Source organism: Myotis nattereri (assembly GCF_964212035.1).
Source record: "Myotis nattereri genome assembly, chromosome: 12".
Taxonomy (NCBI): domain Eukaryota; kingdom Metazoa; phylum Chordata; class Mammalia; order Chiroptera; family Vespertilionidae; genus Myotis; species Myotis nattereri.
The window spans coordinates 25,932,314-25,958,904 of NC_138087.1; the positions used below are offsets into that span (position 1 = coordinate 25,932,314).

Below are 26,591 nucleotides of genomic sequence, written 5' to 3' on the forward strand. Positions count from 1 at the left end.
TGATAATGCCTAATGATATCTGATGCTGACGAGAATGGGGACAAGCAGGTGCTCTTATACACCCTTTCAGATGTAAGCACCAATCTAAATAAATATGCATACCCTTAAAACACACACACACATACACACACATACCACTTAAACTATATTTTTGAACCAATAAGTCTGTTTCTTGAGCTCTTCCCTGAGAATATAAGCAGCTATGTAGTTAATTATAAGATGCTCATCTAAATTTTAATAGTAAAAAATGAACAGTTTGAATCCCAACAACAGTAAAATAGTTAAATACATTTCAGCACATTCATAAAATGGAATATTGCATGGTTCACTACAACAAGGTGTTTAAATCCTATATAATAAAGAGGTGATATGCAAATTGACCCTCACTCCGTCACACCATCACAAGATAGCTGCACCCACAGTGGAGACGAGTTCCTGTAACGAGCCATAATGAGCAATCAGCAGGGATGTCAGGCTGCGTGGTGTCAGGGCAGGGCAGGGGACCTGAGGCTGTTCCCCATGCTAGGTGGGGCTTGACGGGGGACCTCAGGCCATGCCCCCACCTGGCGGGGCTTGACGGGGGAACCTCAGGCCACGCCCCCATCCCCGACATCAGGCCAGGGGACCTGAGGATGCGCCGGGAGACCTGAAGCTGCACCCCCCAACCCAGCAGGACTTGATGGGGGCCCTGAGAATGCTGCACCCTCAACCAGGCCGGGCTTGACGGGGGACTTGAGGCTGTGCCCCCTGCCTGGCGCCAGGCCGGGGTACCTGAGGCTGTGCCCCCTGCCCAGCAGGGCTTGACAGGGGTGGGGCCGGCCAGGTCTGGATCTTCCCCAATGGGGTTGGGGCCAGTGGGGTCTGGGTCTCACACAATTTCGAGGTGCACACAGGTGGGCGGGGACTTGACTCTGGGTCCCACGGCATGCCCCAGGCTCTGACAGGAGGAAGATTTTCATATACATTTTACTAATTTTCTTTCATCTCTAACACTTCTATTACAGAGAAAGGGAAAATAGCAATATTAAAATATTTTCTCTAACTAATTACCTTTTAATGTGCACGAATTTCATGCACCAGGCCACTAGTATTTTTAATAAATGTCAATCCCATTCTCCCAGTTGCTAAGGATCATCCTTGATTCATCTTTCACACTTCACATCTAATAAAATTAGCAATTCCTTATGTTTAACCTTCACAAAGCAAATATATCCAGAATTTCACCATTCTTTACTCCTACCACCCTGGTCTAAGCCACCATCATCTCTGGTCTAGATTATACTGTTAGCCTGATGGATTTCCCTATTTCAACCAACAGTCTAATAAATGCTAGAACGATGCAAATGTAAAAGTAAATCACACCACTCTATACAAAAAAAAACAGGATGTAAAACTATATATATAGCACACTTCCATTTATATTTGCCAAAATCTTAATAATGTTTTTATATGGGTGATAATGGGATTATATACACTTTTTTGTTTGTTTGTTTTTTTGTGTGTGTGTGTGGTGTTGTTTTTCCTTTTTTTCCTGTATGTTTAAAATTGTTCTTACTGTGAGCATGTTTAATTTAAAAAAAAAAATAATGTTTATAAAAATGTTTAGACAAAGTTGAACTGTATGCTTCAAAATACTATAGCAGTATATATATATATTTTAAGTAGTACTTAAAATATCATCTAACCCAAAGCTAGTACTCAATTAAGAAACATAATTCTAATCTCAGATTACTACTCACTGAGAACAAATTTAAACATGGAAAAAGGTATTTTAAAATTACTTATGAGAACGTAAGTAATTTGGGGGGGGGGGGGAATTATGTCATAAGTTTAAAAGGAAAAGATATTCTTTTATTTTATTATATATTTTTCTGTTGTTCAGTCTAACAAATGGAAATAACTTTTTATGAAGCCTTTAGCTTCTAGCTTAAATCTTGGTCTGTTAAATTACTATTTTTTTAATGATGTGAGAGCTGTTGTTTTCTTAATTCTTTTTTTCTCTGACCTTGAAATATAATTGACTACTTTAAAGGTCTCAATGGTATAAGTCATTAGGAAGATAAAAATATATGTGATTAAAGTAAAAAATGATAAGGCTTAAATTAAGTAATGATGTTAATAATCCTACTTTATGAAAATGGGTTATGTGATAAATTTTAATTATTATTATAATCAGGGTTTATCAACTAAAAATGGTTTAAATTTTTTAAAGTCAATGAATTTTTAAAAGTTTACTAGAAAAAATACAGCTGTTATTCAAAATTATTAAATGACTTCACTGCAACATTCATATACCCTCAGAGTTTGGCTAATAATTTTATTAATAATATAAAGGTTATGGCATTTTTTTAAATAAAAAGAAGGTAAATATTCATGAAATGTGACCCTTTGCACAGTTACTATGACTCCAAAAAATCTTTTCAAATTATTCCATTTGAAATTTGAAAAACATACTCCTTTTTCTTCTTGCTTCCTCTTTCTCATTCATATGTAATTACGTTTTGAGACTAAAAAATAATAAAGCACAGAGGTCATTTTCTATTCAAATTAAGACAAAAGCAATAAAAAGCCAAAGCAGCTACAAAAGGTGAGGAATGATACAGGGTGCTAAGAGGAGGCATGAGTCTTTGAGACCCTTAGAGGCTGCTGCAGCTCGATGGGATAGAAGTAAACAGATGACAGAAATGATGATGAAAAAGGCATGTGAATAAAAGCTGGATCAGAGTTAGACAAACTATCTGGGAGACTTGTTGTGAATAAATCCTTGATTTTTTCCATAAGTCATTCTCACTCAACCAATGTCTAGGATTTTCATGGGCAGAATTACAAAATTGTGACAATTCATAGAATTTAAGATTTTGTACTAGTTTCAGAAACTCTCATCCATTATTGTATCAAAAATCCCACTAACCACTAAGATGTATGTAGTCCTTTTAATTAAATTCACTATATCCCCACAAAACCAAATACCATAGTTCCCACACAGTTTATTTTTGAAGAAAGGTAAATCAGGAGGTGGTTTTATAACTTTATAGAAAGACTAGAGGCCTGGTGCACAAAAATCGTGCATGGGGGGAGGGGGGGTCCCCTCAGCCCAGCCTGCACCCTCTCCAATCTGGGGTCTCTCTCACAATCCTGGACCACTGGTTCCTAATCGCTAAACTGCCTGCCTGCCTGGTTGCCCCTAACTGCCTCCCCTGCAGGCCTGATCACCCCTCACTGCCTCTGCATGCCAACCTAATTGCCCCTAACTGGCCCCCCTGCCGGCCTGGTTGCTGTTGCCCCTAACTGCTGCCTGCTGCCAGACAGGTCACCCCCAACTGCCCCCCTGCTGGCCTAGTCGCCCCTCACTGCCTCCCCTGCTGGCCTGGTCACCCCCAACTGCACACCCCCACTGGCCTGGTCGCCTCTCATGGCCCCCTGCTGGCCCGGTTGCCCCACGCAGCCTGCTGTTCAGTCGTTTGGTCATCACTCACTAACCCCCCTGCAGGCCTGGTCGCCCCATGCAGCCTGCTGTTCACTCGTTTGGTTATCCCTCACTAACCCCCCTGCTGGCTTGGTCACAGACAGCCATCTTGTGAGGGTGTGAGGGTTAATTTGCATATTACCTCTTTATTATATAGGATTCTTTGTTTTATCAAGTGATCCTATAAATATATTTTAAATTTTTCTATAAATGATCAGCACACCAAGTATGTTTCAGATGTGATTAAAAGTTATCAGAATTTGATACCTAACTTTTCCCAGGAAAAATACAAAACAAACATAACTATCACTTTATTCTAAACCTAAATGATTGTCATTCTTAATGTCAAACTTGCTAGAGAGATAGCAAAATTATACAAATCTGTATTCATAGAAGCAATATCATTTCAGACAAGTCCTTCAGTTCCTCCTTACTCTAATCTAAAATATTTTTTAAATAACACAAACCTAATGCCCATCAGCAAATGGACAAACAAATAAATGGTGCCATTTACAGTACGGAGTCTTGTGCATCAATTAACATGATAGATAGATCATTTAAAGCTTGTTTAAGGCTCAGAGAGGAGGAGTCTGTAATATTCCAGACTCTCGGTTTCTTGTGCAACACAACTGTCTCAAAAAGTTGGTAGGCTTTAATCTGTTTGCTTCCAGTCAGTGCCATGTGCCAATAAATACACTAACGTTTTTTCTTGGAGATCATACTCACTACTAGTTTCCCTGTTTACAAATACACAGACATGGTGGTTACCTTGAGGACAACTGAGAAAACTGGTTAGAATAAGAGAACTATATCCCTAATTTGTTCTTTGCTATGATTATGAGACATAATGGACTCTTTCTAGGCTTCAGATTTCTAGATTATCTCTCTCTCTCTCTTCCCTTTTACTTATGTTCACAAGCCAACAAATTCTTTCCTGGGTTCATCTTTCTTGTAAGACCTTGTTCAAAGCAAAATGTCAAAGCTAACAGATAGTATAATCAATTCTTTCCAACTACTTCCCCTAGAACTATAGGATCAGTAGTCCTAAGTTACCACAAGTACAGTTTTATCAAATTTTTTGCCATAGCTTAACATGAATTTCCATCTTTCCACCCCTGATATGTTTCCTCACCACAAACTGCCTGATCTCTGAGACACTGCCTCAGACTTTATGTATTGGTTATAGCAGCAACCCATTCTAAGGAACAAATGTATACATTAGCTCCTACAAGTATTTTACCCACAGGTTGATTCCCTCATTAAAGTAACTCTTTCACCTACTCCGTTAACATGGAGTGTCCACTACCAAACAGAATATGAGGTATATACTAGTAAAGCATAAAAATATGTAAGGCAGGATCCAAGATAAAATGGTTAGTCTTATTAGTTACTAAATTTAAGTCCAAGCTTACTTGAAATCAAGAAAAAAAATACATTGATGTAGCTTTTGTTTTCTTCTGAACTACTGTACAGCATATAAAATATTGTTGCCTAACAAAACTGCCTCAGAGGTCCAGTAGTACTAACGATATTATAGGCCAGGCCAACAACATAAAATACCTCAAGAATAGTTTGGTGGAGTGGGAGTGGGGGGGAGGGAAGAAAAACAAAGAAATCTTTGGCTTATTCCACTTCTTTCCATACTACATTTTCCATATTCATTTGTCTATAGTTACCAAGAATAGAGAGGTGTGCTATAACTAAGAACTCTAAGTCAGTGAAGAGAACATACTTAGAAGGCAGGAGCTACAGTTAGAGTTCTTAGGGAATTTTATAACTATTAAACTAATTCCATTAATTCAGGATCAACAATAGAATGACCTTATCTTTCCTAAACCCATAGACTTAAAGATTTTATCTTTGTCTCTGTCATCCTATAGTCTTATTACTATGTATTAATGTGTATATTTGTTTTTATTTATACTGCTCACAATACAATGGGTTCCTTTAATCTGAGAAGTTACTCTGTCTTTAAATCTATAAAAATTTTAGTCATTCTTGCTCAAAATATTGACTTACTCTGATTCTGTTTCTGAACGTTTATTACAAATTATTCTATTTTCACTTTTATTAAATAAATCTCATTCTCTTTTTCTTTTCTATTAACTTCCTATTACCCATCACTCTGACCCTCTGCAGAGCATTCTAAGTGATTTCCTCATCTATCTTCCAATCCACTGATATCTTTCCATCTATATCTACCCAATATTCAAACCATTCACTGAGTTTTTCATTTCAATGATGATTTTCATTTCTTGTCTTAAAATTTCTATTCATAGCTTATTTCTCAGAACATTTAAAAACATTATTTTTAAAATATCTTTTAAACTACCTTTCAACATTTTAAATAGCAATCCTACCACCTGAGTGCAAATTTTCTCATCTGATGTAAAAGTCATTTCTTTACGTGCTTTGTGATACTGAATTTCCCATTAAAGTCTCTAGTGTGTTCTCTGAAGCATCCCTACTGAATATTTTAAATTTACTTCTACGAGGTCACGCTGGTTCTACAAGGGTTGGACCATTTTGAAGATAATTCTCAACTGAACAGTCCTTGGACTAGAAGTAACATAAAGTACTTTCTTATGTGGCACAGGCCTGGGGTTCCAAATTCTTTTTCCTACCCAATGTCCATAGTAGACATCAAATTCCCCTGTAGCTGGCAGGCAGTGACATTCTAGGCCCCATTTCACAGTCGGGCAGCCCTTTCTGACTCCTAGCTTCATACAGGTAGCTCTTTCCTAGTGCAGAGAAGAGAGGGGTTGAAGCCCACATTTCCCTAATGTTATGATAATCAACTCTAGCCTCTAGTTGGGATTGCACACCTCAGTGAGCTATTTACACTTCAGCTCTCTCTTGTTTGATTTTGAATATCCTTTTTATTTATATTATCTGAGCATTTTGCTCAATTTGTTTTAAGCTTGGCTGAATACTCCAAAATGCATGTGTTCAGAGTGAGAAGGGAAGTCATGTCACATTAGCAAAATTTGATAACCAAAAACTGACGAGGATATCATGAGAGAGAGAAATTAAAAGATAATCATGACTAGGAACATAAATTTTAAAATCTTAAGTGAAAAATTAACAAATTCAGTGCAACAATTGTATTTTTGTAAATCATCACAACTAATCTGGGTTTATTTCAGGAATGTAAGGCTGGCCTAATATTACAATACTGAATAATGTACTAGTATTACATGAGTCAGCATATTTTAGATAAGAAAAACTTTGTATGTCACATATATTCTCTGTCACATATTCTTCTTTGGTTTGTTTATTTGTTTATTTTTTATGGTCCTTTAAACATGTAAAAACCATCCTTAGCTCACAGGCCATACAAATACAAGCCATGGGACTTAGTTGCCAATCCCTGATATAATTCAACATGCTAACATAGTAAGAGAAAAATCCTATCTAATAATAGACAAACATACCTCCACTACACTTCCCATTGGCTAATCAGGGCGATATGCAAATTAACTGCCAACAAAGATGGCAGCAGGCAGCCAGGCAGCTGAAGCGAACATGAGGCTTGCTTGCTCCAGTGATGGAGGAAGCCAAGGTTCCCCGCCTGCCGCAGCCAGGCTCTGAGCTCCAGTCTAAGCAACAATGTTGCAATTATAGAAGCTAAACAAACCCCAGATACCTGCTTTCAGCCAGCCAGCCTCGGAGCTGGAGACGCAACAAAGTTTCAATTACAGAAGGTAAATAAATCCCAGAATAAAAAAAAGAAAAAGAAAAAAAAGGAGAGACTGGGAGCTTCAGTTGCAGGCTTGGCCTGCCTGAAAACAGCCCTCAGCCCCTCATCCAGGCTGGCCAGGCACCCCAGTGGGGACCCCCCCCCCCACCTGAAGGGGGTGCAGGAAGCCTGAAAACAGCCATCAGCCCCTCATCCAGCCTTGCCAGGCACCCCAGTGGGGACCTCCACCCTGATCCAGGACACCATTCAGGGCAAACCAGCTGGCCCCCACCCATACACCAGGCCTCTATCCTATATAGTGAAAGGGTAATATGCAAGCTGACCCTAACAGCAGAAAGACTGGGAATGACTGGTCACTATGACACACACTGACCACCAGGGGGCAGATGCTCAATGCAGGAGCTTCCCTCTGGTGGTCAATGTGCTCCCACATGGGGAGCTCTGCTCGGCCACAAGCCAGGCTGATGGCTGTCAGTACAGCGGTGGTGGTGGGAGCCTCTCCTGCCTCCTCAGCAGCGCTAAGGATGTCTGACTGCAGCTTAGGTCTGCTCCCCGCTGGCAAGTGGACATCTCTGGAGGGCTGCCAGGCTGCCAGAGGGATGTCTGATTGCCATCTTAGGCCCAATGCCCCCAGGGAGCAGGCCTCAGCCAGCAAGTGGTCATCCCCTGAGGGGTCCCAGACTGAGAGAGGGCACAGGCTGGGCTGAGGGACGCCCCCCCCACCCCCAATGCACAAATTTTTGTGCACCAGGCCTCTAATCTATATATATAAAAATCCAGCAGAACGACCAGTGTCTATGAGATGCACTGCGGCAGCCAACCAGCGTGATCTAGGCCCTGATCTGCCTGGCTGGCCCGGCCCCCAATCAGCCCCCAACACCCTGATCTGGGCGGGGCCAGATGGCCAACCACCCGCCCTGCCCCCTGCCAGCCCGATGGGTCCCCATTGGGGTGGGCCAGCCAGACCCCACCCATGCATGAATTAGTGCACTGGGCCTCTAGTATTTATATAATTATCTCAAAAGAGGCACAAAAAGTATTTTATTACATCCAACATTCATTCATGATTTTTTAAATAATGCATAATATAGGAAGATAACTCCTTTAACCCAATAATGATTATCAACTAAAAACCTGTAGCAAACTTCCTTGTTGATGGAGAAATATTAGAAAGATTTTCTTTAAGACTGGTAACAGGACAAGGATACCTATTGTTTCCATTTATACTCAGCACTGTATCCTAGCCAGTGCAGAAAGAAAGGGAAAAAATTAAAGGGTTAAGGTTTGAAAAGGAGAGACAAAACTGTCACTATAGAACAAATAATATTATGGTCTAATTAGAATTCCCTACAAAGTACAGATAAAATATTATTCAAACTGATAAGAGAGGTTAGCAATGTGGATGAATATACGATAAATATATCTATTTATTCATGTGCCAGTTACTTGGCTGATTTTAGTCTGAGGGGATTCCTGAAGGAAGTAAATTAGGCAAGCTTTCTTCCAGAAAAAAAAATTTACATTAGCTTCTGTCTAGACACTACTGACCTAACATTCAGGTTATTAAGCAATTCCTTAACATGGGAGTCTCGGGTTCAAGGCCAAATCAGCTGGTGGGCCCCAAAGCTAGGTCTCCTACTTGCAGCATTGGACTTGGTATTTGCCAGCAGGTCAAGTCCAGCATCTGCTCACAGTGCTAACTTTGATTCCCGTTCATTGGGATTTGTTGGTCTTTTTATATTTTTATTCTTGGGATTTGGAGATTTCCTTTACTCTTTTATTATTATTATTATTATTATTAGGAGATTTCATTTAATTATTATTATTATTATTATTATTATTATTATTATTATCAGAGAAATAGAAACATCAGTGATGAGAGAGAATCACTGATCAGCTGCCTCCTGCATATCCCCTACTGGGTATCAAGTCCAAAACCCGGGCATGTGCCCAGACTGGGAATTGAACCATGACCTCCTGGTTCATGGGTTGACACTCAACCACTGAGCCACACCTGCTGGGCTCCTTTACTCTTAATACAAGAAGGGTCTTATCCAAAATCTAGCAGTATCATAAAGAAAGGCCATTTTGAGCATCAAGTCCAAAGTATGATTTATAAAAACCATTACATATAGCACAAATGATTAAAAACAAAACCCCAAATGTCAAAAGTGGTTGTTTTCAAATTATGTTATAAGTACTTTGTTTTTCCTTCTGTAGTTTTCCATATCTCCTATTCATGATCTTATTTTTGTTTTTATAAGGAAGAACAAGCAATATACTTTTTTTAAAGAAAAATGACACATAAAAATACTATTCATTCAAGTATTATTGAAAAACAGAAGAATATTATCAAGCATATACTTGCTTTTCAAACAGTATCTTAATTAATTATCATAAAACTTCTGGAACTTAAGTATCATTATCTCTAATTTTGCAGAAGAGGAAACTGAGGTTCAGAAAGGTTAAATTATTTGCCCAAGTGACAGAACTGGGATTTGATTTCAGACATACTTGTTCCAAGGCCAGTGCTTTTTCTACAGAATCATGCTGCCTCCCACAAGAGAGCATTTTCACATTACCACCTGCTACTTCTAATTAAGAGGTAGTAATTAAACAATTCTCCACTCCTGACAACAATATTTAAGCTACAGGCATTTTAAAGAAATTAATACAGCTTTTTATCTGCAGGAAGATACTATCACTGAACACAAACTACAAGCTATTGCAAGGAGAAAAGACTCCAATATGACACAGTTATATGCTTACTCAAAGCATGGTTAATTATACTATACTAGAGGCCCGGTGCACAAAAATTTGTGCACTCGTGCGGGAGGGGGGTCCCTCAGCCCGGCCGGTGCCCTCTCGCAATCTGGGACCCCTCGGGAGATAACAACCTGCTGGCTTAGGCCTGCTCCCGGGTGGCAGAGGGCAGGCCCAATCCATAGGTGCAGCTCCTGGTCGGGCTCAGAGCAGGGCCAATTGGGGAGATGGGACGCCGCCCCCTGTCATGCACAGAGCAGGGCCGATCAGGGGGTTGGGGCGCTGCCCCCTGTCACGCACAGAGCAGGGCCCATCAGGGGGTTGGGGCGCCGCCACTCTCACACTCAGGGCAGGGCCGATAGGGAGGTATGGCTCTACCCCGTCACACACAGAGCAGGGCCCGTAGGGGCGGAGGGGGAGTTGGGGCGCCGCACCCTGTCACACACAGAGCCGCAGGGCGATCAGGGGGTTGGGGAGCTCCCCCCATCAGGCACAGAGCAGGGCTGATCAGGGCGTTGGGGCACCTTCCCCTGTCACGAACAGAGCAGGGTGGATAGGGAGGTTGTGGCCCCGCCCCCTGTCACACACAGAGACGCAGGGCGATCAGGGGGTTTGGGCGCTGCCCCCTGTCACGCTGATCCTGGTGCCGGGAGGCCTCGCCGCTCCGCTGATCCCGGTGCTGGGAGGCATATTACACTTTTACTATATAGGGTAGAGGCCTGGTGCACGGGTGGGTGCCGGCTGGTTTGCCCTGAAGGGTGTCCTGGATCAGGGTGGGGGTCCCAACTGGGGTGCCTGGCCAGTCTGGGTCAGGGGCTGAGGGCTATTTTCAGGCTGGGGGTGATGGAAGCTCCCAACCACTCCTTTTTTCTTTTCTTTTTTTTTTATTCTGGGCCAGCTTTAGCTTTGAGGCTTGACTCCAGCTCTTAGGCCTCCGCTGCTGAAAGTAGGTTTCTGGCCTTTGCTTACAATGTTGCGATCCTGCTGGCTGAAGCCCGGCGGACTAAAACAGGTTTCTGGGGTTTTGTTTAGCTTCTATATTTGTTACATAGTTGCTTAAAGTTGCAGCTCAGAGGCCTGAAGCGGCAGGCGGGGAACGTTGGAGTCCTCCCTCACTGAAGCAAGCAAGCCTCATGTTAGTTTCAAGCTGCCTGGCTGCCAGCCGCCATCTTGGCTGGCAGTTAATTTGCATATTTCCCTGATTAGCGGTAGCGGTCGTATGCCAATTACCATGTTTCTCTTTTATTAGATAGGATATTAATGGAACATGAAGCATAAAACTGTTGTTCAATGACCAATTTACTTATAGAAATGTTCAACTTGATTAGTAATCAAATAAATACAAAGAGTAACAATAACATATTGATCAAATTGGGGCGGGGGAGGAATTTAAATAGTCATAGCCAAGTTAAGTAAACAGTGAAATTCTCATACGTCTTAGGAGAGATTATAACTGGTAAAAAAATGCCAAAGGCCAAATGATAATATTTACACTAAAACATATGTGGCTTTTGCCCTAGTAATTCTCATCTAGGAAATTACCCTGAGGAAATAATCATAGCTATGTAAATAAAGGTTTAGCTACAGGGTTGCTCATCTTAGAAATATTTCTAATAGCAAGGGGAAAAAAAGGGAATGAATCTAAATTTACAATAATAAGAAATCAGGTTAATAATTTTAAATTAATGTTTCTAAAAACTAAATCCCAGTTTCAATATTTATAGGCCAGGAGACCCTAATCAACTCCACTGAGATCTCTCTCAATTTATCAAAAATCTATGGGAATAATAGTACCTATTTCACAAGCTAACTTAAGAATGATGTAAAATAATTCATGTAGAGACCACAGCACAGAGCCTGGCATATGTATGCTATGAATCAATAATACACATAGGTGGTGGTTAGGAAAGCAGATGTGAAGTCAGACTCCCTCAGTCTACCACTAATGGTTGTACAAGTTATGTAACTTCTTTATACCTCAGTTTTCTCATTTACAAAATGAAAATAATCCCACAGAGTTTGTGTGAGGATTATATGAGAGAATTGTTTATAAAGTATTTAGCACAGTGCCTGACAAACAGGAAGCTTCTCAATAAATTTTGACTATTTTATTAGTAGTATTAGTATTGAGCTATTAGGATATACATTATTAGTATAATGTTATATACTAACTCTGAGTTGCTGCCGGGAGCCGGTCCATCCTTGCTGTTTCAAAGGACCTGGCATATATGGCATACTGTTCTTAATATGTTTGCTCACATTCTTGGGACTATGTGTTTTAACCAAGGTCTCCTCTCTGAGAAAGGTGATTTCCCCAGGTAGGGATTTTCCCCTGAAGTTAGGGAGGGAATAAAACCCCTCAACTAAGTGCCAGGCGGGTAATTAATCACTTGAACTACGAACAATCATGCTTAAGCTACATAATCTTTACTCCTTGGAATGGAGATAAGAAACGCCCTAACCTTTGTAATAGAGATTGATAGGATTGAATCAACTGGTATAAATACAGATGTAACAAGACAGCAAAGACAGAACTTAGAAGACAGAACCTACACACAGAACTTAGAAGACAGAACCTAGAGACAGAAGAACTTCGCTGGAGAGAACATGGCAAAAGATCCTGGACTGAACCTGACTACAGAAATTGGCAAGAGAACCTGACTAGAACCTGGTGACTAAACCTGGCTGGAGAACCTGGAGAACCTAGCAAGAGAACATGGACACAGAACCTGGCTGGAGATCCTAAGCAGAACCTCTCTGGAGATCCAGACCAGAACTTGGCTGGAGATCCTGGCTGGAGATCCTGGCTAGGCTGCTGATCAACTGAACACTGTCTCTGTGTCATTCCTTCTTCGCCGACTCCGTCCACACCTTTGGGGACCCCTGGACCTGCTGGGGTTGGACCCCAGCAAGTTGCTTACTGTATTAGGTATGATACCTAATATAGAGGCTTATTATATCATGTTGGTTTTCCTGGAATTAGTTGTTCCATTCTAATGTGTATAACCTCACTAGCAAAAACTCCACAAGTATTGTAATCGTAAACTAGAATCCTATTATACTGGAGGCCTTGTGCACAAAAATTTGTGCACTCGGGGGGGAGGAGGGTCCCTCAGCCCGGCCTGTGCTCTCTCGCAGTCTGGGACCCCTCGGGAGATAATGACCTGCTGGCTTAGGCCTGCTCCTGGGTGGCAGAGGGCAGGCCCAATCCCTAGGTGCAGCCCCTGGTCGGGCTCAGAGCAGGGCCGATTGGGGAGTTGGGGCGCCTTCCCCTGTCATGCCCAGAGCAGGGCAGATTGGGAGGTTGTGATGCCACCCTCAGTCACGCTCAGGGTAGGGCCGATTGGGGGGTTGGGGCACCGCCCCCTGTCACACTCAAGGCAGGGTTGATGGGGAGGTTGCGGCGCCACCTCCTGTCATGCATAGAGCAGGACCCATCAGGGGGCTTGGGGCTCCGTACCCTGTCATGCACAGAGCAAGGCCAATCAGGGGGTTGGGGCGCTGCCCCCTGTCACGCACAGAGCAGGGCCCATCAGGGGGGTTGGGGCTCCGTACCCTGTCACGCACAGAGCAGGGTCAATCAGGGGGTTGGGGAGCTCCCCCTTGTCACTCACAGAGTTGGGCCGATAGGAGAGTTGGGGCACCACCCCCTGTCACACTCAGGGCAGGGCCGATCAGGGGGTTGGGGAGCCGCCCTCTATCACCCACAGAGCAGGGCCGATCAGGGGGTTGGGGCACCGCCACTGTCACACTCAGGGCAGGGCCGATGGGGAGGTTATGGCTCTAACCCGTCACACACAGAGCAGGGCCCATGGGGGGCGGGGGGGGTGGGGCGCCGCACCCTGTCACACACAGAGCAGGGCCGATCAGGGGGTTGAGGCGCCGCACCCTGTCACACACAGAGCCGCAGGGCGATCAGGGGGTTTGGGCGCTGCCCCCTGTCACACTGATCCCGGTGATGGGAGGCCTCGCCACTCCGCTGATCCTGGTGCTGGGAGGCATATTACCCTTTTACTATATAGGATAGAGGCCTGGTGCATGGGTGGGGCTGGCTGGTTTGACCTGAAGGGTGTCCTGGATCAGGGTGGGAGTCCCCATTGGGGTGCCTGGCCAGCCTGGGTGAGGGGATGATGGCTGTTTGCAGCTGGTCACACACCCTTCAGGGTGGGGGTCCCCACTGGGGTGCCTGGCCAGTCTGGGTGAGGGGCTGAGGGCTGTTTTCAGGCTGGCAGGTGACAGAAGCTCCCAACCGCTCCTTTTTTTCTTTTTTTTTTTTATTCTGGGCCAGCTTTAGCTTTGAGGCTTGGCTCCAGCTCTTAGGCCTCCGCTGCTGAAAACAAGTATCTGGTTTGTTTGGGTTCTATAATCGAAACAATGTGTAACTCCAGCTCTGAGATCCCGGCTCGCTGAAAGCAGGTTTCTGGGGTTTTGTTTAGCTTCTATATTTGTTACAGTGTTTCTTAAACTGCAGGCTCAGAGGCCGGCAAGGCAGGCAGGGAACGTTGGAGTCCTCCCTCACTGAAGCAAGCAAGCCTCATGTTAGTTTCAAGCTGCCTGGCTGCCGGCCGCCATCTTGGCTGGCAGCTAATTTGCATATCTCGCTGATTAGCCAATGGGAAGGGTAGCGGTTGTACGCTAATTACCATGTTTCTCTTTTATTAGATAGGATGGCCAACATTGCCAACAAATACCATAGTCCTAAATCTATTAATGAAATTTTCTAATGACAACTATTTTATTTTCCCTTCTAGAGACCTTTCCCACAAATAGATGACAGGGAGGGAGAACAGCTCTTCCTAGGCAAACCTTCTCTATCCCTAAGCTGGCTCTTACATAAGAATCAGAGACCTAGACCTGGAACCTTTTAAAATCCAACAAGTATGTGGAGTTTCAAGGTCTGGAGGGTGTAAAACAAGTTTTTAAGTAGGGTGTGGGGGGGAGAATCAAGAAAGAAAAATGAAATAAAGAATATTATTACTGAAAAATCTCCACTTTGTTTTCAACTAGCAAGTAAAACCTACTTTTACATTTTTCAATACATGTGGAATTGAAGTCCCAGAACCGTGTTTCATTCCATCTGTATAAGCTCTTAGAGAATAAAAATTTCATATCTTGGGATCGGTTCCCTGCTCAGGAGATAGACATGAGTCCCTCAAGGACCCATGCTTAGAGGAAACAGACCATTATGCAAGGAATGTTTTCCTACCTTAACCGCTTCTCCCAGAGTTTGGTTTTTGTCAGCTTCCTCACTGGAATGCAATTCAAGTCTATAATTCAACTCCTGTAGTTGCTGTGCCTGTTCATTCAATAGCATTTGTGCCTGCTGTTCCCGAAATAATGCATTATTCAGTTCTTCACATGCACTTTCAAACTTCTCATGGGTGATCAATTTCTGAAATAAGGGGGAAAAATCAATTATCAGCATTAACTGCATTTTGTATCATTTAATCTTCAGAACTGTATTTGCTAACATAAAGAGTATAATACAAACGTTTGTAAATGTCTGATACATGACAAGCGTACAATTTGTTTTGTAAGTCAAGATAAAAAATAATCACTCTGGTTTTTAAAGCACAACGGCCATACTTTCAACGTTATCATATTTAGTTAAATGAAATCTTGGGAAACTTATTTCAAGTAAATCCACAATGTTCAGTTTAAATCTTGATATATAAGCATGTTTTATAAAGATTACTAGAGGTCCGGTGCACAAAATTCATGCACTGGGTGGGGGATCCGGCTGGTCCACCCCAATGAGGGCCGATCAGGCCAGACAGGCGGGGGGAGGGGAGGGGAGGACATGGGAGGTCGGCTGCCCCCAGGGCCGCGGGAGGTCAGCCGGCCCCACCCTGATTAGGGTTGGGGGGGGGGGATCAGAGGCTGGGCTGGCCCAGGGGAGGAGCCACAGGAGGCTGGGGGTCCGATTGGGGCTCCGATTGGGCCAGTTGGCTGCCACAGTGGACATCACAGTGACCGGTCGTTACAGTCATTACAGCATTAGTCACTGGCTTTTTATATATATAGCTGATTGTGGGAATTAAAGCCTTAAACAAGTTTCTATGCATTTGAAAAATATACATTAGGACAGTTGAATGTGGACTTTATATACCTCTGAATTTTCTGACAAATGAGACAAAAATAGAAATGTGCTTATAGTTTCCTCTTGGGTCAACAATAGCAAGCATGTGGTTCATGTAGAGAGAACAATTTGCTGGAACTCAGTTTGAGGATAGATTTATACATGGGTCTTTCTATATTATCATATACTCAGTTTTACTTTGGCATCAGTACCTGGCCTGCTACCTCCCAGAAGCAACTGGTTTTTAACTATTATTTGCCTTTTCAAAGGTGTATATAATGCACTCCTCAATACTGATTAAGTTTCAAAAGGCAACAGTATAGTATAAAAATAGATTCCTAATTATTAACCCAAGTTAATAGAAAGTAATGAGAAGGATCAAAAGGCACACAGGAAAGATGCCTCATTTCCTGGGCACAAGTAGTAAAGGTATAGCTAATACATTACTGATACTTATACAGTGTTGTTTTTTTTAGGGAACACATCTTCTCATTCCCTCTTAACAGCTGTCTCACTCTCCACATTGTCCCATTACACTTTGAAAACATCTACTATAAAACCTCCTCTCTACACTCTAGCTCCATTCCAACTTCTCCTTTAGCAAAAAATTAGCTAATGTAGCCTCTCTCGTCCATCTATCCCTCCTGGAGAATGCCTCAATTCCATCCAGCCTTCTGCAAACAGGATCAAACAAGTATGGCAATGTAGAATAACAGAGAGGGTGTGTGAAAGCAATTGTAAGAAGCTAATAAAATAAGATCATGGCAGTTAGCTGTCTAAGAACAACTGTTCGTAGATGAACATGGTATTCCAAACCGATAAAAGTACTGAGTAGCTTTTGGCAGACTGAATGTTACATTACAATTTTAGACCAATCTAAACAAGCTATTATATTTTCCTCATACACCGTTTGCCTGAAATCAGTGAAAGATGAGTGGCAGCAGGCACATTCCCCATTTTTAAAAAGAAAAACAGCATATTTTCCCCAATTTATTACTTTTTTAATAAAACAATCCTTTATTAACAGAACTGGATATGAACATTAGCCACTACCATGAAATGGTTAAAAGGAGGAGTTTTAGAGCCTGACCTGCTAGGCAAGTCACTTAGCTATGCTGTGCCCCATATTCCTCGTCTGTAAAATAAAGTATTGAACTATTATTGATATGAGAGAAATAAGTGATTAGGGTGAAAAAATAAAGTGATTAGGGTGAACGCCTGATATATATCTATTAATAAGTGATTAAATGTTAAAAATCACACTCACTATGTTTGTGAATGCAAAAGGGGCCACATACTAAACCTGACAAGCTCAGAGGAGGCCTGCAGGGTGGGCCCTACAAACTCAGAGACTGAAAGCAAACACCTAGGATGGTCTGAACACAAACATTCCTCACTAAAAGAGGGTCATGGGGATAGTCATGTCCTATTCCTGTGGCTTCCTTGACAAAGGTCAGTCTTTACCTTAACTGAGCCTGTCAGTTGTCCTTTTGCATCTAAGATAACATACCTTTGAAATGTCAGCGTCATCTCTGCCAGACCCCCTCAGGGCACACTGCCAGCACCAGAGCAGGAGACCACAGAACCCTGCACTGCTATCTTGTTCCCCTCATTGCACTCTATGTGCTGTACGTGTTAATTAGTAACAATCCCATTCCCACCAACATAAAAGAAGTGTGTCTCTTCATTTTACTTTTTATCCAATCCTAGAGACTTTGCTTTCTCCTGCCCCTTAATCTACTACCAATGAATTCCATGTAACCTTCCTTTTATGTCTTCTCCTTGGCTGTAATGTATTAAAAAGCCTGCAAAATTGACATCCTCGAAAGCATTTTCTCAATCCACTGAGATTTTGCTCCCCGGCAATTATCATCTGTGAGACCCAAAATCATAAAAATTCTCTATAGGTTTGAATGTTTCTTACATCAACAATTTTATACCTTACAATTGTATGTCAAAATATAAAAATTACATATCTCATTCCCTCAATTATTACTTCCATTAATTCTATTTTTATTTCTACACTTCAGTTGAAGGAATTCACACTAAATATTTCATGGAACATATTCTTAGCTTTTGATACAAGCCAGTTATTCAACCAGAGCCCTTAAAAAGGATTTTGTCACCTTCTAGCAACTTTTCTTCAGACTCTTATAACCTCTCTAGATTCTGGAAATTGAGCCCTGACAACTTTCAAACTAATCAAAGATAAGATGTTAACTTCTTTTCCTAATACTTAAATGTGAACTAGGAAATCTTATTGTGTAGAATACCCAGAATTCTTCAAACATATTACAGGGAACAACATATTATAAAGGATCTTCCAATTTTCAGGAAGTCCACTATTAGCTAAACCTATTTATAGTTGCCTACATTCTAAATCTCAAATTGCATCAATGGCTTTCTCTTTCCATTTTGGCAGACCATCTCAAGATCCCAAATTTAGTTAGTATATGCAACTGAAAGAAAATCAAAAGGAGACAGACACACACACACTGAAGGAATTAGCTTTTTAAAGTATACACAACAGCTCTTTATGATATAAGTATGGCAAAACATTTTTGGAAAATAAGTGTCTATAAGTAGGGAACAGTCAAATTTTGATGCACTCATATGAGAGAATATTAATTTATCTAAAATAAAATTAATAATAAGTGGCACAGGAAAATGTTTGTAGTACTTTAAAAATATAAAAAGTAGTATTTTAACTCTATATTTCTATCTGCACATATACACAGAGAAAAATGCAGGGAACAAAACACATCCACGCTTCAAAAGTGGTTGGTCCTAGGTGGTAAGATTAGAGGGATTTGAACTTTCTTCTTTATACTTGTTTGTATTTTTATTTGGATATTATATATTACCTTTATCATCAGGGAAAAAAATAAAGCAGCTCATACAATTTTCTTCTCTGAGCAAACAACTAAGAGAATGAGGGGGGAAACTGTACTGTCTTTAGACATTCATCAAAAAGAAAAATGAATCAGAAAGGCAATTCATGATTACCTGACGTGCTGAATTTATAAGAACTCTTCGCCCTTTGAAGGTATAGCTATTTGAAATAATATTTAACATTAGCAATTTACATTATCATAGCATCAATAACTGAGCTACTATCTGCTGCTGTCTCTGTTACAACAAATGTGAAAACTGCAAATTACAAATTAACCAAAAGATACATTTAAACTGAAGTTAAACTTGCAAAATTTAGGTTTCCCAAGAGGGGGTACACAAAGTACCTTGTTGGTAGGTTTCAGAAACCAATTTTGTATTCATATTTATATTGTCTATCATCAGTTATATACAGTTTTGAAGTTTCAGAGTCATATTTTAACTCAATATTCCTATATCCATATTAGGAACATCAATGTTATAAGTAACCCAACTGCAAGTAGAATATTAGATACCTGCATTTTGTTATGCTTCATGTATTTATACATTTCAATCTTGAGCTAATGTTATTTGATATAAGCCTTTCTTTTCTCAGCTATCTTCTGCTTTCTTAAATGATGCATATAAATCTTTAATAGAAGTTAGATAAAATGAATACTTCTTTAGAAAATCAACTTGATTTCATACTGAGTAATCTAATTTACTCAAAATATTCAATATAAAAGGAAAAGAGAAAAAAATCCCAGCCCCCACTGCAAACATCAGGCTCCTCCATTGGGGCATTTTTTGTTTGTTTATTATACATTTGGGGGCTTATTTGCTATAGCAGTTAAGCTATCCTCATTGACTCTCTTTTTATACTTTCAGAGCATAAATTTTAACAGCATTATGAGTTCTGCTGACACAGAATCAGTATTCCTTTAAGCATCTGGTATAACTCTTTGTGTAAATTAGGATATAACTGACATATAACATTGTGTAGTTTAGGTGTACAATATGTTAATTTGATAAATTTATGTGTTGCAATATGGTTACCACTGTAGCATTAGCTAACACCTCTATCATGTCACATAATTATCATTGCTTTTCTTATGGTGAGGATGTTTAAGATGTAGTCTCCTTACCAACTTTGAAGTATGAACTACATGTTGGGGTATTTCAGAAGGGAAGTATTCTGAAGAAAAAGAAATCTTAATGACACTTCAAATTATTTGAAAAAACTTAAGTTAAAGAAAACAAACATACACACACACACACACACACACACACAATCAAAGGAGAGTTCACCAAAGCCATACATACAAAACATGTATACATACTTACAGAGTGCTTAAATTCATTTAATTGCATTTGGAGACCCTGGGCTTTTTCAAGCTCCTTTTTCATCTCATTCACATTTCGTTTGAATTCTGTGACTTCTAAGCGCAGTGAGCGGCGCTCCACTTCTGCTGTGTGCAGCCTTTGTGTAAATCCAAAGATTTGCTTCTGTAACGATGCTGTGCTTTTCTGTTGTTAAACAAGAGCAATTTTACAAGTAACTACAGACTTACTAATAAATCAATAGCAATGGCATTTACCAAATTAAATGTAACTCAGGTTAAACATAGAACAACTAGAGAGCCGGTGCACGATATTCGTGCACTGGGGGGTGGGGTTCCCTCAGCCCAGCCTGCCCCTCAGTCCGGGAGCCCTCAGTGGATGTCCTACTGATGGCCGCAGTCTGGCAGCAGAGGCTCGGAGCAGGCGTCCAGTGTGTGTGTGTGTGTGTGTGTGTGTGTGTGTGTGTGTCTGCTGGGGGCCTGCCCCCAGCCACAGTGTGGATGCTTGGAGCAGGCGCCCCTCTCTGTTGATCTCTCAGGCTCCTGGCTCCACTACGTGTTGTACTCTCCCTTGAGCTGTGGCCAGGGTGGGGTGCTGCCTGCAGGCCGTGCTTTCCTGATTGCTGCGGCGACCCAGCAGCAGGCACACACAGGAGCTGCCTGCAGGCCGCCCTTTCCTGCTCTGGGATCACCACGGCGACCCAGGAGCAGGCCTTGCTGGGTGCTGCCTACAGGTGGCCCTTTCCTGCTCACCGATCGCCATGGGGTCCTGGCTAGGGGCGGGGCTTAGGCGGCGCTTAGGCAGCACACAGGGGTCCCGGATGGGGGTGGAGCTGCACACAGGGCCCGGATGGCGGCTCGCGCTGTCCCGCCTTGCCTGCAGTATGCAAGTTAGCGGCCATCTTTGTTGGTGGCTAATTTGCATATCTCGCTGATTAGCCAATGGGAGGCGTAACAAAGGTATGGTCAATTACCATCTTTGTCTATTATTAGATCGGATAATTTGGTTTATATGAAATGAACAATTAAAGAAATAATCTAGATGGCTAGAAAGTAGAATTTTCAGTCATTGATGTTTCATACAGTTCCGCTGCAGGTCACTTATAGAGACCAGTCAATTCATAACTCATGCCAGAACATTTGTATTTGGATATTTGGACACTTATTTGGAGGTGGTTTTCCTTATTGAATTAAAAGATCACAAGAAACCTAAAGGAAATCTAGATACATTTGTGTACAACTAACTTAAACTTCAAATAAGTCTGATTCAGAATTACATTCACAAGTCCAAAAGTCCCTACTTAATAAAATTTCATACATACCAAAACGGGCACATGGACCTGCAGTCCGTATTTCAGGGCCAGCGTGTTCACTTTATGAAGTCCACGGGCCAACCTCTGAACCAGGGAATCCTTTTCTACATGTGTAATACTCCTGCTACTGTGCGAAGGTAAGCTCTCCATTGCCAAACTAATTTTATCCATGAGTTTTGCAAAAGAATTCTTGGCTGCACCTGTAAGTAAATGTCCACAAATTCTAGAATTTGGATCTTCAAAGAAAAAGGGGAGGGGGGAGAGACAGAAAACCGTAAATTGTCTCTTGTTCATTTTACAATACTTCTAATCATAACACAATACAATTTTCTCAATTACATAATTTCCATTCACCTGTAGAGATTTATTCAGAAAGTCTCCTCCCACAATTTTCATTGTGAAAAAGGAATGCAGAACATAGCTTGCCTACAAAGCAATATATCTAAAAAAATCTGCATGTATTTACAGTCATTCAAACTGACCATTATGATACTAAAAATGTATCACTACTCTTTTCTTTGTTTTAAAACATAATATAAATCCATTTTCTATTTCCAGCTACTGAAGCTTGTTACCTTAATGTCATACTATTTATACTCTCAGACAAGAAAATATAATTTGGCTTATTCAAAGGCAATTAAAATGTTACAACTACAATTACTTATTTCCCCACAGGATTTTGGTAATCATCCTTCTCACATAATGGGCTTAAGGTCCCTGCATATCCAACATGGTCTGTTTACTGCTAGATTCATCAGGCCTGTAATTCATAATTGTGTTTAATGTTGATAAATAAAATTGTCAGTGCTTTTTCTACTAATTAGTATTCCAGATAATACTTAATAGGTTTATTTATGCCTTAATAAAAGTCGTGTAATTTAGTTTTCCCTCTGCAAGGCAGGTCTTAATCTGTCATTACTTGTCTTATGATACTATCTGTGTAAAATGACAAGCAAAGAGAGATTATTTAAATTCAGTAATATACTGTTCTATATTTCAAGTGGCTCTGATTTCATAGTTAATTTAAATCTTGTGGTTACATCAAAAGCACACAAAAAAGTATATTTATCCAATAAAAATGTTTTATAATTCTAAGAATGCATATGGTTCAACACTAAAATGCAACATTGAGAAGGTGATTGGTCAATATCTTCTGTCATAAGCAACCATTTCACTGAATCACTGAAGCCCAGTGTTCAAAATTTTGAGTGCTTTATTTCTTTTATTCCTCAATATATAAAAGGTTTTTTTTAAATTTATGCAGTCAGAATTTGAAAACTATATTGCTTATAAGTTATTCATAAAATATACATTATTAATTGGATAAAAGTATATCTTCCATGTAGAATTTGTTTCTATCAGTTACTGATGCAATGACTTCTAAGAATATGGGGTAATCCTATCTAATAAAAGATTAATATGCAAATTAACCATCACTCCGACACAAAGATGGTAGCGCCCAATCCTCTCAGCCCCACTGGAGTCCTCCAATCCTGGGGGGTGGCCGCTGAGAGCGGGGCCTGCTTGGCTGTCGCCATGGTGACCCGGGAGCAGCCAAGCAGGCCCCGCAGACAGCAGAGAACCACAGGGAGCAGGCCTAAGCCATCAGTAGGACATCCCCTGAGGGCTCCTGGATTGGAGAGGGTGCAGGTCGGGCTAAGGGCTCCCCCCGCCCACCCCCTGTGCATGAATATTGTGCACCAGGCCTCTAGTAAGTTTAATAATACTAAACTACAGCACACATTTAATAGGTCACAATTGAATAAATGAACAAACAGTGAATTTTATTTTATCTGTAATACTAGAGGCCCGGTGCACAAAAATTCATGCATGGGGGTACCCCTCAGCCCAGCCTGCCCCCCTCACAGTCTGGGAGCCCTCACAGGATATCCTACTGACAGGATATCCATGGGGAGTGGGCCTAAGCCGCAGTCTGGCCTCCCTCTGTGGGAGGCAACCAACCAATCAGGTATATAGATACTTTCTGGAGGCAGCATGGACTCCTTCCTTATTTCTTCCCTCTGTGGTTGGAGAATAGGGGACTAAAAGGTGGAGACAGAACTGTGGCCAGGCCTGGGGCTTTTGTAGGCAGCAGAAAGAGGGAGAGGTCTTGGGAAAGTCTAGACACATTTCCTTCGATTGTCCTCCCTTCCTCCGGGCCCCTCCCTCCGTTTTTTTCCTTCTCGTGGTGGACGCTTGGGCCTCAGACCAACCAGAGCCCAGCAACAGTGGGGTTCAGCCCCCTCACTTCTCGGCTGAATGTACAGTCACCTCACATTCCAAGCGGGGCTGTTTTCAAGTGACTAAAGCACTGGAAATCCACAGCTCCCGGCCTCTCCCCTCTCGGTTTCCTACTTGGGTTGGTTGCAAAGTTCACCAAGACACCAAAGCAGCTCTGCCCTGGTAGTTCTGCACTGGCCCCCTCCCAGGCCCCACTGGGCACTCCTCCTTGAGTCTCCAGGCCCACAGTCTGCCCTCAGGGAGGTCGCCTGGAGCCCATTCCCCCGGGCAGGTGTGGCTGAGGGGTTGACTTAGAGAGCTGGAGGAAGATGGCAGAGTAACAGTTGGTATGAACCGGCGCCTGCTCAGCCAGACTTCCTAAGCTCCCCACCAGGCCCAAGCTGGGCCCCTTCCCTGCACCAGGAGGAACCCTGGCTGAGGTCCCCTCCCTGGACCCAGGGCCCTCCTCCCCTTTCCACCACCAGGGGCAGGAGCAGCTCACCTGTGCCACCCTGGCCGTGAGTCTCCTCCCCCTGCCTGAAGCATGGGGCGGGCCATGGCCAGCCACAGAGGCAGGCGTGGGGCCGGGGGAGGGTGGGGCGGGGTGCCCAGCAGTCTTCCCACGCCCACTCCAGCTCCAAGCCACCGGGCTCCCTCAGAGCAGCAGCAGTGGCACAGCAGCCCACAGCAAGGCCCCCACGCCCCTCGCAGCAGCCCCAGGGCACCATGCATGGAGATGCCGCCTGCCGCTGAGCCAACGTCGGGCCTGGGACCTGTGGGGGCTGGGGAGGCCTCGGGCTCCCGCCAGCCCTGCCAAAACTGGACTTGGGCTTGACTGGCTGCCCCTGCCCGGCCCACCAGTCGGGAGCGGCCTCCGCCTCTAAGGACGTGTGTAGTTAGCACTGGGCAGGCTTGTGCACACCTGTGCTGGGGGCGGAAGTCCCTGCCCACATCCCCGCCCACCAGCTTCTGCCTGGTTGTGACTCAGACACCTTAACGAACAAATTAGCATATTACCTCTTTATATGTATAGATTCAACATAATACATCAGTCCACTGTATTTCTTGTTTCTCTAACTGGCTTGTAACTCCTTAACTGTGTCTTTTTTCAACTTAGTAAACTCATTTTATCTTTACTGTGCCAGCCTAGCATACGTTTTTATTTGTTTGCTGGATTAATTATATTTCTTTTTTACTTCCATAGCAGCTACAATAATGCTGAATACAAGAATGCATTCAATAATACCAAGAGAAATTAATATTAACATTTTATGGTATGTCAAAGTTATTGTTCCTAAATAAACAAGATAAAAGTATAGTTTTAGGAAATTTTCAGGAATATAAAAATAATTAAATTTTTACAAAGAGCCCTAAAAGCAAATTTTAACAACAATTAAATTTTAATGAATAATATGGGTGTATGTTTTTTTACAATATCACAGAAATGTGTTTGTGTAGACACCAACCACTATGAAAGGTGAAATTAAGTGACGATATAATTCTATAAGGTATTGCTCTGAATTTTGAAGAAGTGGGAAAGAGGCATACACTCCAAGTTCCAGACTACTGACTCTCCATGAATTACAGAAAAAACACTAAATAATTTATGCTTTGCTGAGTAACAAGTGTTTTCACAATATACATTATACAGTATTAAGTACAATTAGTTCAACTTTTTTTGTTATTAATCCTCACCCGAGATATTGTCCCCTTGATTTTAGAGAGAGTGGAAAGGTAGGGAAGAGACAGAGAGAGAGAAACATTGATGTGAGAGAGACACATCAATTGGTAGCCTCCTGCATACACCCCCAACCAAGGCCAGGGATCGAGCTTGCAACTGAGGTAAGTGCCCTGGACCGAAATCAAACCTGGGACCCTTCAGTCCACAGTCCAATGCTCTTCCACTAGGCCAAACTGGCTAGGGCCAATTAGTTTAATCTACATTAATAAAAGAGAAACATGGTAATTGGCGTACGACCGCTACCCTTCCCATTGGCTAATCAGCAAGATATGCAAATTAACTGTCAGCCAAGATGGCAGCCGGCAGCCAGGCAGCTTGCAACTATCATGAGGCTTGCTTGCTTCAGTGACGGAGGACTCCAACCTTCGCTGCCGGCCGCTGCAGGCCTCTGAGCCTGCAGTTTCAAACATTGTAACAAATTCAGACGCTAAACAAAACCCCAGAAACCAGCTTTCAGCCAGCTGGGATCTCAGAGCTGGAGTTGATACAGAGTTTCGAGAACCGAAACAAACCAGATACCTGCTTTCAGGAACGGAGGCCTAAGAGCTGGAGCCTCAGAGCTAAAGCTGGCCCAGAATAAAAAAAAAAAAAAAGAAAAAAAGGAGCAGTTGGGAGCTTCAGTCCCAGCCTGAAAACAGCCCTCAGCCCCTCACCCAGACTGGCCAGGCACCCCAGTGGGGACCCCCACCCTGAAGGGTGTGTGACCAGCTGCAAACAGCCATCACCCCCTCATCCAGGCTGGCCAGGCACCCCAGTGAGGACTCCCACCCTGATCCAGGACACCCTTCAGGGCAAACCAGCCGGCCCCCACCTGTGCACCAGGCCTCTATCCTATATAGTAAAAGGGTAATATGCCTCCCAGCACTGCGATCAGCGGAGCTGAGAGGCCTCCCGGCACCGGGATCAGTGTGACAGGGGGCAGCACCCAAACCCCCTGATCGCCCTGCAGCTCTGTGTGTGAGAGGGGGCAGGGCCACAACCTCCCTATAGGCCCTGCTCTGTTCGTGACAGGTGAAGGCGCCCCAACCCCCTGATGGGCTCTGCTCTGTGAGTGATAGAGGGCGGCGCCCCAACCCCCTGATTGCCCTGCGGCTCTGT

The 26,591-nt window shown here is 42.6% G+C and overlaps 1 protein-coding gene across 1 annotated transcript in view; it reads right to left on the minus strand.

Annotated features, from left to right (window-relative positions):
- The window catches only part of CCDC171 (coiled-coil domain containing 171), a 265,960-nt gene that overhangs the window by 121,224 nt on the left and 118,145 nt on the right, over positions 1-26,591 (minus strand). The window contains exons 19-21 of the mRNA XM_081103031.1: positions 21,542-21,768; positions 20,224-20,406; positions 15,136-15,321 (exon numbers count right to left, since the gene is read on the minus strand). Of these exons, the coding sequence (XP_080959157.1) occupies positions 15,136-15,321; positions 20,224-20,406; positions 21,542-21,768 (596 nt within the window). The remainder of the gene's footprint in view (positions 1-15,135; positions 15,322-20,223; positions 20,407-21,541; positions 21,769-26,591) is intronic.